This window comes from Nyctibius grandis, chromosome 3 (assembly GCF_013368605.1).
Source record: "Nyctibius grandis isolate bNycGra1 chromosome 3, bNycGra1.pri, whole genome shotgun sequence".
Lineage (NCBI taxonomy): Eukaryota > Metazoa > Chordata > Aves > Nyctibiiformes > Nyctibiidae > Nyctibius > Nyctibius grandis.
In genome coordinates, this window is record NC_090660.1 from 12,220,921 (window position 1) to 12,236,992 (window position 16,072).

Genomic DNA, 16,072 nt, shown 5'->3' on the forward strand with positions numbered 1-16,072 from the left:
TCTTTTACCCTCGACGCTGCAAACAGACACAGGTAAGGAGGTTCCGAGGCATGGGGAGCACCCCAGCCTGCTTGTCACACACTCTCTCCACTGAAGTTCCCTTTGACAGTTCAAGACGGCAAACAGGAGAGATCTACTGTGCAAATCTGGTCAGCATTTTACTACAGCGCGGAGGTCGAGCATTCAAAAGAAAAGCTGCTAGAATGTGAATCTCCTACAGAATGGGGAAATCAAGAACTTTTACACAAAAAAAAAAAAAAGCACAGAAGTTGTAAAAGTTGGGAAAATATTTCAATATTAGCTGTTTTTTTGCACTTCCAAACTGTCCTAAATGTGTTTATATAGACCTAAGAGAAATGCAACCACACACACACTTGCTCTTTCATCTTGAAGACACTGTTTGCAGAAACACTGCTTAAAATAATGGGGTCAGTTTTCAGATATACTGAAAATCCATTACTTGGCATTGCTTCCTGAGCATGTTATAGACAGATATCACATTCTTCAAACCTCTGAACCTTGATTCTTAATACACCATGCTTCTCTATAGCCAATTTCTTGTTCTGCTTTCTCAAAGCACTGTAAAGATGTTATTCCTGAAGAACATGCTTTGTTAACTGTATTTTCTAAGGCCTCATTGTGTAAACTCTGGGTCGCATCAACAGAAATGTCTTCATACCGACAATTTGTTCAGGGAGCAAACCGAAGCACGTAAGATGTTAGCAATATCAAGGGTTTGTGAGGCTTAAGAACAGGAGGAAAAAATCAGGGAGGAGTAAGACAACACTGTGAATTCGCCTGTGTCCTAGATGCCCACTAGACTGCTGGTTATATTTGCATTAGCAGGCAGAATGTAGAGAAGCAATATCCATAGATAGTGAGAACTGGAAGTCCCTCTGGAGAAGAAGAACAAGAGAAGAAAAAAGCACAGAGGAAAGCAAAAAATAGAGAGACACCACTTGCAAAAAAAAAAAAAAAAAAGTTGTGAAGGAAAAAAAGTTAACATGATAGTCTTAAAGAGGAATGCACTATTCGTCTATTTTTGAAAAGCAGGATAGAAGCCAGCCATGAGATACTGGAAAAACATTAATAATTAAAACCTGTTTTGTGCCATATCCCGCCTGGATGCCTGTGAAAACTTCCCACGAGCTCTGGGACATGCCCCAGTCTGCCTACGCTGCCCACTCACTCTCGGATAGGGGATCCCTCTGGCAAAGGCCCCAAGCAGGGCATCCCAGCCCCCTCCATCGGGGAATTTCAGAGTTCACCCTGAAAGTGCTCTTGCATATGTAGATGACACACCAAGACAACCAAAAGCTTCAGAAAACCATAAACTGTTAAGACTGCGGGGCTTCTAAGCAAGCCTAACGACTAGCCTAATTAACGAGCCCAGGAGAGGGAAGATTGACCGTTTCAGCCAAACAACAAAAACTGGCTTTCTTTCTACCACTGCAGCAGTGGATTTCAGGTACATGAACAGGGATGGCAGGCAGGTTCTACAGCAATCCCAGTACCAAACCCTGCTGAAGAGGTACTGAACACAAACCGCATGTCACAAGTCTGACAAAAGTAAAACCATCTTGCACCAGAACAGCAATTCCTCTGGTATCTCCAGAAGTTACATCACTGTTTCAGGTTATGTTCTAGAATTCTAAGAAAAAAAGGAAAAAGCGTGCAAGGAAAACACTATTTTGAAACATGCTAACAGACACATTACCTGGACATGACATACATACGCAGCGTTCTAAAATAAATGTAAGATTTTATTGGCACAGAAATATACTTTGTTTAAAAGAAAGAAAAAAACACCAGGGGAAAACATAATTAAATGTTCCATAAATTTTTATCACGAAAAGGGTACTATCCCACCCCCGTAACAAACGCATGCAATACTTGAGACAAATTCAGCAAGTTCACTGTGTACACTACATAAAGATTTGTTTGCAAATTATTAAATCATCCCTATAATAAAGTTTACTATTTTCACAGTTCCTTATCTACCTCTTAGCCACAAAAGCACTGCCCTTACACTGAAGAAGGCAATTCTCTTAAAATTCAAGGCACTAAACTATTACAACGTACATACTTAGCTCTGCCTCTTGACAACTGAGAATCACAGGAGCATTTTGGCATATTAGGTATTTTGCTAATAAAAATTATAGAGTGAAATATTTTAAACGCAATTAATGCATGCACCATTGTGTTTCCTTCATAGATCTGGGACAGAAATACTTATTTCTGTAAGAAATCCTGAAGCAGGGAGAAAAGTAAAATTGGTACGTCTACTGTGTAAGAGACATGTACTCCTCTTCAAAAAGCACAGCGGCTAGAGATTCCCTATAGGCAATGGAATAGTAAAACCACCACAGAAGTTGTATTTCAGGTGCCATCTCTGAACACTTCTTTCTTTTTCCTGGCTCCGTATTGTGTCGCACTGCAACCTTTAGGGTAAGAACAAGCATGCAGTCTCCCATCTGACTTAACCAAGCTCAGTAGCCAAAAACAATGCCATTCAACATTAACTTACCCTGCTTCCCACCCCCTGAAATTAGGCCAAAAATCAGAGGAAATCATGCAATGAGCTCTGGATGTTCCATGACTACCACCGCTGGCAGGGCGTAAGCCACATATTTCATAGGTAACTATGAACACACACACAGTTGTTTTGTAGCGACGCTACACCACAGGCTCCTACCCAACCGCTGCTTTTCCTCCCCACAGCTCATTCCAAACCCTTCACGATTTCAGCCCAGGAGGTCTGCCCTAGGATTTACAAAGGGGACTTGGTCGGAACTTATCTTTTAAGCACACGAGAATTCAGGGGAGAAAAAAGTTCTCAGTGTACTTAACATATGAACATGCATTCTCTGCTTGATGCTTCTGCTGGTAATCAAAGATGTTAAATCCAGTCTACTGCATTAACCAGATTCAATTATACGAGTATCAACAAAGTCTCAAGTCAAAGATTACATTTTCAAGCACACAGACTTTTTCAACTTTGCCTTCGCAAAAATCCTCCCTTCCGCTTTTCACAACCTGCGGGTCGTGACAAAGCTATTTCTTCTTCAGTCTGCCACCAAAGGTCACACAGGAACTGCTAAGTCAGCATATTCTCCCAGCAGCCTCATTCTGAGAGAAGCTTTAAGGGCATTTAAAAAGCTTTTGTATAAAAACAAACCATACTGCCTCGCTTACTGAACTAGAGCTTCCCCACTTCCCCCACAACTGCGTCACCAAAGGCTCCAAACATCTGCCGTAGGGGTTTTTCCCCCCCGCCTGCTTCTTCTTAATGTAAATATCCTGAGTTATGATACATTTAAACAAGTGGAGGGAAAGACTGCGCTTGGCCCAACTCATCTTATTTGGAAATTTAAAGTCCAGTTTATTCATCTGTTTTAACACAGCAAGGAAAATCTTACTTTTCCAACTGAGTAAGAGCCTGAGTTTTTCTCTCCATAATCTCATAAGCCATTATTGAACTAAAATGCTTCCTACAGAAGTCCAACATACCAAAGAATGAACAAGTCTAGGAAATACATACTGGTATAACTACCTCTTTGAAAATGTGTAACTCTAGCAAGCCCCCTTTACGTTTTCCAGCATAAAAGTTTCCAGCAGTCTGCAATTTGAAATCAAATTCTCTGATCGAGAGAAGAAACTCAAGATACATGCCATGAAAGGGAGTAATTTCAGGATTAAAAACCTGAAACAACATAACCCCCAAAACAGAGGCTTTTTCTACGTTTCCCGAGTACATCAAGTACAGGGTGACTGTTTTGGTGATAACGACTGACTGTGGTTAGAAAAAAATAGTTTTCACCTCTTCAGCAGTTTTGCAAAACGTTAGGTCAGACAGACACTACCCCCTAACACGCAGACAACTGTGTGCTGTTACCAAGATCCCTGAGCAAGGTCCTGCACGCCCGTCCACCCTGCCAAGGACCAGATATTCTTCCCACAGCCCAAGAATCCTCGCCTGGAGCCCCAGGTAAGTATTTATCACACAAACCCTTTCAAGAATCATAACACAGGCAAAATGCAAGTTTGAAGGAAACAGGACTATGCTGCAAATTCCTTTGGTACCTTGTTTATTAAAGAGCATTCATTGCAACAAGATACTTTTAAATGATAACAATGCTCTTGGAAAGTTTATTGGGCTAGACAGAAGACTGGGCAGTAACACAGCCCACAACTGCAAAGTCTAGTGGACTGATGCCTTCAAAGTTTGCAAATACTGACAGGAGTGCCAACAGAGAAACTTGCATAGTTTTAAAACAGTAAAAAATCAATTAAGAAAAACATGAGACCATAAGCCTTTGCCTAAACCTGCGAGGAGGCTCTCTTAACCAAGCTTCTCAAGCCTATCCAGGATTTTGCTATTTACATGTTAATTTCTAATGGTTACATATTAGAAGTGGCTGTTGGGTTTTTTGTCTGTTTGTTTTTTAAGTTCACACACACAGACACAAAACCCCTCCACATTAAAACAGTTACCTTCCATATACACTCACAGCAAACCAAAATCTATTCTGAGATGCAAGGATTAAAAAAACAACCAACCAAAGTCATATTCTTCTAAACGCTCATAAGAAAGCTGGACTCTTAGAAAATGTCATTGTTCCTGGGCTCAAAAGACTGGACTCGGTTTCACGCCAGAGCCAACTGCCTGCTTTAATAGAAATGTTTGAAAGAGCACCTGCTGAAATCTTAACATTTTGTTTCTCTTTTCAGAGCTACATTTTTTTTCATGACCTTCCTAACACACTGAAGTTCATGCTTCAGCAAATGCCAAATTCTCTAGCATTTCTTACTCCACACTCAATTAGCAATAAAGAAGATACGGGATGTAAAGGTGAGGCAGAATTACAGACCTGCTCTGTTTCCACCTTAGTGTATTCTGAAAGAAATCTAACTGGCTTATACAGAGCTTTCAAACCCTAGTTTATTGCTGTTTTTTTTCCCTTCTGTATTAATTCAATTTTTTTTAACCTTACCCTTCACCAATTTCTTCCAGCTTGAGCCTGATTCTAATTGCAATTATAATTATTTTATATTCTGTAAAAAAAATACAATTTGTTGTTTTCTACTATCAAGAGAACAGAACTAAGGTCCTTCTTCCATTCTTTTTCTTGCATCAACATTCCTGCAGGTATTTCTTTGCAGTCCTGTTAGCTGGAATACCATTCTTCTTCATGTTATTTTAACTCCCTTTGAAGGCACCTATTTTTGCCACTGTCTGTATTCAGCAGACTCTCTTTGCATTATCTCCATTTTCTTTTCCTAATATTTAGTGTGCGTATGCAGAAATCTATAAATACATATTCAAAGCTGACAGTGCCAGCTACAATCCAGTTTAGTTTTCTGGACTTCTTTTTAATTGCTTAAATCTTAGCCAAATTTTGTTCATTCTGAATGAAAGTTCTACACCAAATTCTAGAGGGAGTATTTTATTTTATTTTTAACTAAGGTGTCAAGTGAGACCAGTTCAGTTTCCTGCTGAAAATGGTACTGGTTTATCAGTACACTAAAATTCTTGAAGTCATCCATTAAGAGCCTCCATCGCTTCCAAGTTTCGAAATTTGTCAATAGAAGGGAGATTCTGGGGGGAAAAGCAAAGAAACCAGAAATAAGGAACACACCTTTTGTTATCCTGAGGAAAATCTACGCCTGTCTTTGGACATTTAAAGCAGCTCAAAAAGCCTGCTGCTTACACATGGCGAAGAGATTTCCAACGCAGTTTCACAATGAGTTCAAGCAAGAGTCTCAGGACAATCCTGCCTCAAGCAGCAGCAGCAGCATCAGCGGGGTGTTCAGCCTCAGGGAACCAACCAATCCAGCACAAAAATTACCGCCGGCTCGTGATGCTAGCGTAACTCACTCTGGGTGCCACTACTTCTTCCACCATGGAGCCAGCAAACATACGAGTGAGGAGATCAACAAGCACCCGCAGTGGGGGAAGGCAGGACCACTTCACTTCGTCCTCCTCCAGCGGCAATGGCTTACACCAGTCTCGAAACCAACTGGGACATGATGACATTAAAGATGTTCCTGCTCTAGAGACCTTTCCTGCAGTGACTATTCCCTCCTGGCCGCAGGGCCTTTCTCAGCAACAGCTCGAAACTCTGCAACGCAACGATGAACGCTCACCGATGGGAGCGATTTCCTTCTCCACTCTCCCGCACCTGGTCCGCAGGGGGTACGCCAGCACGCTGCACGGCTCACCCAGCAAAACCCTGCCTTGCAGTTTGAGGTCCCAACACGTCAATGACTCATAGGAGAAGTGTTGTGGTTCAATACGGTGGAATTTCTTGGGTTTTTTTAGTTTGGTATTTTAAAAGCTAGGAAGTAACCTTTAAGAACACCTTTTAAATGCTAAGATTATGAAGCGAAGAGGCAAGAAGTTGGAGAATGTCAAAAGTAAGGGTGTTTACGCAAACTGAGTCAGTGCGCAAGATGGGCTGTGCTCGCTGCTCGGCTCTGTTTACTACCAGTTCTTCATCATCTTTTCCGTTATTTAGCCACTGATGCCTGCTTCACGACACCAACAACTTTATCTTCTGAGGCCTTAGAAGCTGATGTGGTCCTGGTATCTCCAATTTACAAGCAGAAAACAGAGGCATAGAGAGATTAAAAGATTATCAAAAGTGTTGGCTAATCTTGGATCTTCAACTTAAGTTGCCTAGACCTTGAATTTTTTCATTTTTTTAAAGGTACTTAGCACTTTTGCAGTGTTTTGCATCCAAACTGTAGCCATAGTGGACTGATTGCAGTTGCAAAAACTCAAAATTTGTGCCTGGGCATCTCAACTCAGGCAAGATGCAGCACACAGAATTAGCAGCTGGCTGCAAAGGTTTGGTGTAACAGAATCGCTCAGTCTCACACAAGAAACTCAGTGGCAGAGGCTCAGGAATTAAATGCAGTTGTTCCAATGCAACACTGAACAGTGTTATCCATCCTACTATTCTTTCCCCTCTTGCAATCCACTCTCAGCAGGCTTTTCTCCACCACCTGTGGCCACTGACACAAGCCCCAACCATCCTGTGCAGTGAGTAGGACTAGACCCTGTTGAAAACACACAATCAGATTTAGGGACATGGAACAACGAGACAGGAACAGGACAGGTGATGGGAAAGGGTGGCAAACTACAGCTTTAAATCCAGCCTTTCTTACATTGCAGAGTATTTTAGACAATTTTTCACACGTAAATACAGACATTATTCACATTACAATAAAATTTAAGGGCTGCAGCCAAGATGCAATATGCAAGATGCTGGACCATACACACCGTAAGAAACAGACAAAAGATCTTACACTCTAAACAAGTAAAACAAAGACAAACCAAAAAGAGAGAAACATTATCTTTCCACATCCCAGATGAGAAACATGAGGCACAGAGAGAGTACTTCTATGGTCTACAAGACATCTGCTCTGTTCATTGCATTACAGGTAGATGTGCTGGTACTCCAGCTGATGATACACCAACACAGCCATGTATTCTCTCTGCCTTCATAAAGGAGGTTTTGGGTTCAATTTTGGTTTGTAGAAGAAATTATAGAAAACAACCTGATATGCAGAAACAAGAACTGCTGCCACATCAAGGTATATTTCTATAACAAAGTCACCGAGTCAAAACTCTGACTTCTTGGTCCACCTATCTCCCACACACGTGCCAGAATTTTAAGCAAGGCACACATGCAGCATCTTTACAGAAGTCCACAGGTACACCACAGAGCGCAGACCACTAGCACTTCTGGTGTACCAATACTGCATCAACAGCCCCTCAGAAACACCCTAAAGTGGAGCATTATTTTTGCCTCAGAAACAAAGCCAAGACCCAAAAGCCAAATGTTGTGCTTGCACATTTCTTTCAAACCAAGCAAGCACAAGTTACAGAAGTGAGCCTTGAGAAGTCTCAGTGGGTTTTTTTTTTTTTTAAGTCATTTGATGCAAATCAGGAACTAAAGCACAGCACACCAATCGATTCTCAAGTTTTATAGACTACACGACCAAACGCTAACAAGAAATATCAACCTGTCAGCTCTCAGTGTAGACAGGCCTATTTCAGTACTGAAAGCACATTACAATTTTAAACCAACTCAAAGAGCCTTTGCTAAATCACACTTAAGACGTAGCAGACGCCTAGCTCTTCTGGACATCATAAGGACCAGAATGTATCCAGCTTTCCAGCAAACTTAAGCACGCTTTTCACATTACTGCAAAGCTATCAAGCTACTGAGCAGAGCTATTCATATTATACTTGCGTTTCCTTATCAAATGCAAAGTGTTAAAAAGATTTGGAGACGGCTGTTTAACTTTACAGGCCCGTCCGCCATGTTTCAAAGAGAAATATTTGATTGAGAAGGAAAAACAGAAACAGCAACAACTTCTCAAAAACAACAAAAAGCTTATCTAGAAAGAGATGAAGTTCAAAATATTTCTGTTACAGTTTGGTATTGGTGAATCAGAGCGCTGTGCTAAACATTGTGCACATAATAAATAAGTTTTCATTTTAAACTCTGCAACTGGGTACTTCTAAGAAAACAAAAACATGAGTTGTTTTTCCTTCCACATCCTCACAACCATCTGACAACAAACCAAGCCCACTCAGCCCTGCTAAAAGCACGATTCTCTAATGTAACTGTACTTGTGGGAATACATTATAGCTTCTATGAAATGTTTTGTTACATCTATGTGTGAATTGGCCATGTAAATATAGGGTGTAACCGCATGCAAAGCAGCCTTTTCCTTAGTTTTGGTGAGCTAAAACTTCATACAACAAATAAAGTAAGTTAAGAAAAGAAGACCTCTGGATGTCTGAGTCAGACAGGTATTCTCCTCTTTTGCAGCACACTTAACTTCTGGAGGGGGAGTGGTGATGCTTTTGATTAGCAATGCGATGCACATCTTTAATATTTTAAGAGACTTAAGACAACATCAGGAACAGCTGCTTATAAACTCAGTTCCAGTCACATAGCCGACAGGTAACCCATGCCAGGCTTTTCCAAGGCATGCCTTTGGCCTTCGCCTTTGAAACCGCTACGCATTTTCCACAACTTGCATGTGTCCAATCCGTATCCTTTTGAGACCTGCAAAACTGTATAAACTCTCTCAAATTTTAGCCCCTCATCCCTACTGCTGGGGATGACCACGACTGTTAAGTTAGCCAGGAGACTAAGTCTGACACCGTGCACGACTCCTCTTCCCAAAGCAGTCCACCGGCGATGGTGACATTTTTCACGTAAGGACGTATTTGCAGTGAGAAGCAGGGGATGCTGATGTGACAAAACAACGTAATGGAATGAGGGCGGTACAGCAGATGCTTCATTGGTACCCTTCAGATACAACATGCTCCTTCAGCCGCAGTCAGGCATTAAAAGCACGTCACTAACACGTAGTCATGAAAACAAGTGGCCAACTAATTTAATTTTTTTTTTTTTAAATTTGCAAAATAATGCTTCCCATATCCTGTCCTCTTGATACAGTTTTTTCTTCCTGCTGTAAAATCAGGTTAGTATAGCACTACACTGACTCATCTATAAACAGACAGTGAGAGCCAAGAAGGGGGAGAGGATCTCAGCACGCCAAAAAAAACCACAAAAAATAAATTTGATCTTCACTGATCCTGATACCTCAGGGCCACTGCTAATCTGCCACAGGCTGTCAGATCTCTCAGAAGTATACAAAATGAGTAAAATCAAGCCATGTCACAGAAAGAAGAGTCTTAGTGTTTCCTGCCAAAATCTTAAATTTAGCTCTCTATATTAAACAATGCAACTTCATTTTCCCCAGACAATAAGGTTGCTTATGGCAAACAGAGGCAATATTAAAACCTTCAAAACTTATTCCTATGCTGCAGCAACCTCAAATTAACTAATGGGAGTGGGCGGGGGGGGGTGGGGGGTGTGATTATGCTGGGGTTTTTTCTGTGTGTTTGTTTTTGAGGGGAGGGAGTGAGGGATTGTGTTGGGTGTTTTTTTGGGGGAAAATACTTCAGGTTCTTGGACTTGGTTGTTCATTCTCCAGGCTGACTTGGACTGCAAGTGCAACCCAAGTAACTCATCTGATGCACAACAGGATAAGAGAGTGTCAAGGGTTGTTCCAACAGTGATCTCTCAAAAAAGTTAAACATTGATGGGCTCTGGACAAGTCCAGTTAAAGCTGTTGGCAATTTGATTGCTCTAGGGCAATGAGAGGAGTTGGGACAAGGGAGGGAGAAGCCAGGTAAGGCCACTGAGTGTTCTTTGTACATAGTACAAAAGGTGACAATCAGGTTTAGACCACTTAAAAATAATCTTACATCTTTGTCTTCCAAAAATTATAAAACATAAGAGTTTGCCGAGTTTCACCTTCGGCCACAGACATTTATTCTTTTTGCAGATTTAGTTATCATCAGTACTAACTACCATGGATTAAACCACAGTGTTAAAAAACACATTTGTAAAGTTTAAGATGGGTCTAACTTTGCATACATAAAAATAAGCTGTCAGAAAACAGACCTGTGATATCTTTCAGCCTCCTCAAGTTCCAGCAAAACCTGAGGGTTTAAGCAAATATTTTCTGCAATATTCTCAGAGACTGATAAAATGACTAAAGAAACTGAAATCCAGTTTTCCTCATTACCTAGACTAAAAATGGAAATAGGGCATAACTAATGAGAAGTAAACTGATTTTTCAAATCACTTCATCTCTAATAACCCATGATAGTAGCAATATATGCTCACAACGTGTTGGAAGTTTGCAGCACTTGTGTAGCTTTAACAATCATTTAACCGTTCCAACATCATTTCAAATTATGGGCTCACTGTATACCTCTATTTCCTTTCTCAACATTTAACCCATCTTAGTTCATTCAAGAACTCCATTAGTCATGGAAAAATAGCAACTGATGAAAACTGCTATTACAGGAGGCGATAAAAGCTAAATGACAGGGGAAATTACACAAAGAAAAAAAAAGCAATTAATTTCTTACACAACTAAGAGTTTAATTAGATTATTTATTTTAAATGCACTTATTTAAGTGAATAGAAAGCTTTACAATAGACTTAACTCCTGTTAAGTTTCAAGCAATACAAGAGTAGATAACAGACTACTAAAATTAGATCACTCTCATATTTGATCAGAAAACATAAGCTCAGCTATGTCAGCAATTTGGTTAGCAGCAGTATTAAAAATTAGGCTCCAATTTATTGCTTCACACTCAATAAGGAGGGGAACCGGCATCACCTAAATGTGAAACTCCTGATCCGTGATGGAGGATTATCCATCACGCCGAACAACACCACTCAGCGCTTCCTGAACAAAGACACTGCAAAAATGTCTTCTCCAGCAGAGATTGTTAGTGGTAGCTGTGATAACAGTCCGCAGACACGAGGTCTCGGATACAGCTGTATGCAGGAGCACTTGAGAGCCTCCCAACTGTAAACTAACCGAAACACATGCGGATGTTTGTTGGGTTTTGGCACAAAAAGTTAAAACCGGAATCAAATGCTGTTCCTGCCCCTAAAACTTTATGTTGATGTTTGTGGTTTTGTAATCGCTTTTATTCTCTGAAGGGATGCTTCCACACTGTAACTGTAAAATTCACATTAAAACAGCTGATGACAGCTACATGTGAGGGTGCAGGTGGAAGCACGTTCTCCCAAAAGCTGTGTACAAAGGTGGCGATGGAAGTGTGTCCTCCCTCAACATATGCGTCTGCCCGTCAACTGACCTGTAGTTTTCCCCTCATTTAATTCCCCGAGGGCCACTTCTACCAAGACAGAAACAAATAACCATAGGATCAGATTCCTTACATTCATCTGCCCATCCTGGGCTCGGTTAAGTGCACTGGGATTTTGTTCAAGGAAACGCCCGGTCATGTAAGCTTGCCAGTTTGTGGAGCAGATCGCTTGCCTGCTTGCTCCTTTCCACAGCCAACGAGCTGCCATTTGGCTGTGCGAAGGCAGGGCAGCGAGAAGACCAAGGTCAAACATAGCAATGCCCGAGGCAGCGTGGGTGACAGATGATAAATAGCGAGAAGGCATGCACGGGAAGAGAGTTTGGTCCCCTCAAAAGCAAGCCAGACTCATTACTATTAAGAAAAACAACTACCAGCTGTCAGATCTCACGCTGCTTCCACGTTACACGCATCTCCCACCTCCCTGTGTATTTCAACTGTAAATACTCTGGTAAGGAAACTACGTCCTCCTTTGCATTTTCAAAGTTCATGGTTATTGCTGTAAGCTGGAGGATATCAAGAACGCTGTCAAGCACACAGACTGCAGGAATAAGAACAGATTCTGCTTATTTCTCTCAAAACTAGACCTGTCTCACAGACGACTCCCAAAACTTGCTTGTAAACTATTTTTGGATCAAAATAGACTTCTTAAATACAAACCTCGTAATTGAAACTGCAACCAAGTTTCCCAACAGCTTTTCTTTCTCAGCTGATAACTACATACCTCTCAGATTTCTGGGATGTATCTGCTTTGTCCGAGGCATTTTCCTCTAATCTCATACACCACTTGATCCTCTCAGAAATGCAAAGTACAGCAAGCAGAGAGATGGCAGCTCCATAAACTTGTCAAAGGGGTCAGTTAATCCGTATGCTAAAAAAAAGAGAAAGAAAAGTTATGATATGTATGCATCAGAACAGAGATACCTATCTGCTCCCTTTCATCCTCAAACAGCTATGGAAATTAGCGATGAGCAAGAAATATTTCTGTACCTATCCTTTTACAGAATGAAATGTTCCAATATCTTAATAAAACTACATGAGGGTGAAACTCCTTTTGGGATTACTCAGGAAGCATGAGAAAACTAAGACACTTTTCCACATTTGTCAGCTGTTTTCTAGCCAGAAAACGTCTTCCAATAACTCGTGTCCCAGGCAAATAAATCCAGAAAACTAAACAAAATTTGACATCAGACTTTAAGATACAGATCTTCATTTCGGGGTGGGGGGAGAGCAGAGGGGAGGGCAAACACACACTGCATCAGCAATAATCCACCCTATTTGTAACAGCAGCTACCTCCAAGGTTCCTTACACAGAGCGTGAAAGCCTGGAAGAACTCCCCGTGGGATATTTCTGCCTAAATATCAGTGTACAGCAGAGAATCACACTGGCTCTTGACCCACCTGCAAGCTGCTGCACAGCAAGTTTCTGCCCTGGCATGGTCCTTCGTGGCTGCAGCAGCCCAGGTAAACCCCACGGACCAGGGAATTCTTTTAATAGCCTAACACACCGATTAGCTGCTGAACTGGCACAAACCTACATTTGCATCCCCAAACCGACATCTTTTTCAAGACTAACAAAACTTTCTTACTTTTCAGATATTCTTATGATTTGCTTCCAGTTTGAGGAGCGTTTTGTTTAGTTTCTGAAATCCTACAGGATGTGAAATCTCCCACAGAACTATGTCAAACTATTCACGCACAAGAACTTAAAAAAGAAAATGACTGGCATAATTTCACTCTTCCAGATGAACAAAATAAAAAATTAACCAATTTTCACTTTTTTTTAATAGCATACTACCTCATGTTAACAGATTTTTTTTTTTTTTTAGTAAACACTAAGAAGAAATTTTAAAAATCTATATAAACTTCAGAATGCCCCTAATATGGACAAGTTGATTAAGGATAGCTACTTGAAGGAGGAAGTACATAGAATTTTTAGCATTTAAGTATTAATTTAGAGAGTTTGGGTTTTTTTTTAAGACAACCATGTTTTTGCAAAAATGGAATTCAAACCCAGTTAAAATAGACTACTTGCAACCACCCCTTCAGTCTACAGACTGTTGAGGAATATAATCATTAATTTTTAATGTTTCTTTTGTCTCTTACTGCATAAAAGGCCCCAAACAGGAGAAGAAACTGACTGCAACTGACACAAAGGCAGGCTGGAAAATGTTACTCTAATGGTTCTTCACTAGGGTATTACTGCACGTTAAAGGAAAAGCAAGGAAAAATCCAAAACAGAGCACACAGCCTGTCAAGTTGTTCACTCATACCGCTTTATCTGCGAGGGTAACAGAAAGATTTAGAAATTAAATAAAAGCTTATGCTAACAGGTCCATTTTCCTGGTCTCGGACGCAAACTGGAAATGCAGAGAAGTGGCTGGATTGCTTGAAGCAACAAGCAACCCCCGAACCCCAAGTCCCCCTTTACTCTGGGTGCTGCTGGGCTGAGGTTTTTAAGGATCATAATAAACACCGTCACTTCTTTAGGCAAGTTATGTGAGGCAGGAGTTTGAAATCCCCCCGGGCACCCGTAAATCACAAGCACCTCCCGATGCCCCCCTGCAGCACAATGACATCTTACTGACGCTGTAAAACCACCCGATTCCCCCCTCACCAGCAGGACCCCTTCTTTCGAGGGTGGGGGGAGAGGGATGGCCGTGCGAAAGCCACGGCGCAAACACCGCGCAGGACCCACGCGAAAAGTCATTCCCTCCTTCATCTGAACAAAAAAAGGGAGAAGGAGGAACGGGCCTTTGCAAACGCAGCGGTCACATTCCCCCCCCCCAAAAAAAAACCGCAGATGAGGGAGCAGGGGCGGGGAGGGAGCCAGCCCCGGGGCCCGGAGAGCCGTCGATATGCGCTTGCAGGGTTTGCAAAGGGAAGGGGAACGGAGAGAGGGGAAAAAAACCATGAATGAATAAAGAGGGAGGAGCCTGGGAAAACCCCTCTGCAACGCCGCACCGAACAAAGCGCTGCACACATGCGGGGGGGGGGGGCGGTGCGGGAGGGGGCGGCCGCAGCCCGGCACCCAGCGGGGACGGCGGCGGCGGCGGCGGGGCCAGGGGGCGGGAGGGGTCGGGCCGGGGCTCCGCGGTGCCCCCCCGCCCCAACCCTGGCGGCAAAGCAGGGGGGGGAGCACACAGACAAACCCGCCCGGGGCTGGGGGTGCCGCCGGCAGCCCCGGGGAGCGGGCGGGCGCAGCCGGGGCGCGGAGTCCCCGCGCGTCCCGGAGGGGCCGCGGCGTCCCGGCGGTGGGGGGGGGGGGGGGGAGCGGGGCCTGCGGTCCTCCCCCTCCCCGCCCGCCCCCCCGCCGCCGCCGCCACCGCCGGCGGAGGACACATTGTGTTGTGGCTGCCGCAGCTCCGCGCAGAGGGGGGCGCCGGTCGCGGCGGGGAGCGCCTGTCCCGCACCCCCCCCCCCCCGCCCCGCTCTGCACGGCGCCTCCTGAGCCCCCCCTCCCGCCCCCCCCGCAGGGCCCGCTGCAAACCTGGCGGAGGGGCCGGCGCGGCGGCGGCTGATGGCGGCGGCGGGGAACGCGGCGACCCCTGCGCGACGGCGGCAGCGGCGGCGGCGGCGGCGGGAGGGGAGTGGGGGGGGTGAGGGGGGGCCGGGAGCCTCCTTCACTTGACAACCTCAAACACAAACATGACCCAGCGCCGCCGCCGCCGCGCCCGGCCGCGCACACAGACACACACACACACACAGCCCGGCACCGACACCCACCCCTCCTCCATGCACCGTCCCCCCGGGCCGGCCAAGGCGCCGCCCCCCGGCACGGCCCCCCCCCCCGCAGCCCCCCGCCGCCGTGCCGGCCGGCCGCGCCCGCCCCCCGCCGCAGACCCCTCCTCCGGGCGCCCATGTCTCACACGGGTGCAGACTGACCCCGAACCCCCCCTCCCTCCCGGCTGCGGGGCGGTGAAGGGGGGGGACACACACAATGCGGGGGGGGGAGGGAGCCTCCCCTGACAGCGGGAGGGGCGGGGCGGGCCCGGCGGGGGGAGGGCCGGCAGGCACGGGCGGGCTGGGCGCATCCGCCGGGCTCCCCTCGGGGAGAGACGCGCGCTCCCCCGCCCCGCCCCCGCCCGCCCCTCCCCCCCCGGCGCCCCGGTCACTGGCGGGGGGAGGGGCGCGAGGCGGTGGCGCGGGCCGCGGGGGGGAGGGGCGGGGGGTGTTTTACCTTCTCTCACTTTCTATTGCAGGAAGCGGGGCCGGAGCAGTGACGTCACCGGGTCTCCCGGCCCCGCCCCCTTCCCCAGGCCGGGCCGGGGCGGGCGGGGGGGAGGGGTCGGGGGAGGGGTCACCGAGGGGGTTTCCTCGCGGCCCGGTGGGGGAGGGACGGCGGTGCAGCGCGAG

At 44.9% G+C, this 16,072-nt stretch overlaps 1 protein-coding gene across 1 annotated transcript in view; it reads right to left on the reverse strand.

The window, feature by feature from the left end:
- The window catches only part of HIVEP1 (HIVEP zinc finger 1), a 121,280-nt gene extending 106,033 nt beyond the window's left edge, over positions 1–15,247 (reverse strand). Inside the window, 2 exon segments of the mRNA XM_068396493.1 lie at positions 12,441–12,587; positions 15,207–15,247. Of these exon segments, the coding sequence (XP_068252594.1) occupies positions 12,441–12,480 (40 nt within the window). The 5' untranslated portion in view covers positions 12,481–12,587; positions 15,207–15,247.
- Between the last annotated feature and the right edge of the window lie 825 nt (positions 15,248–16,072).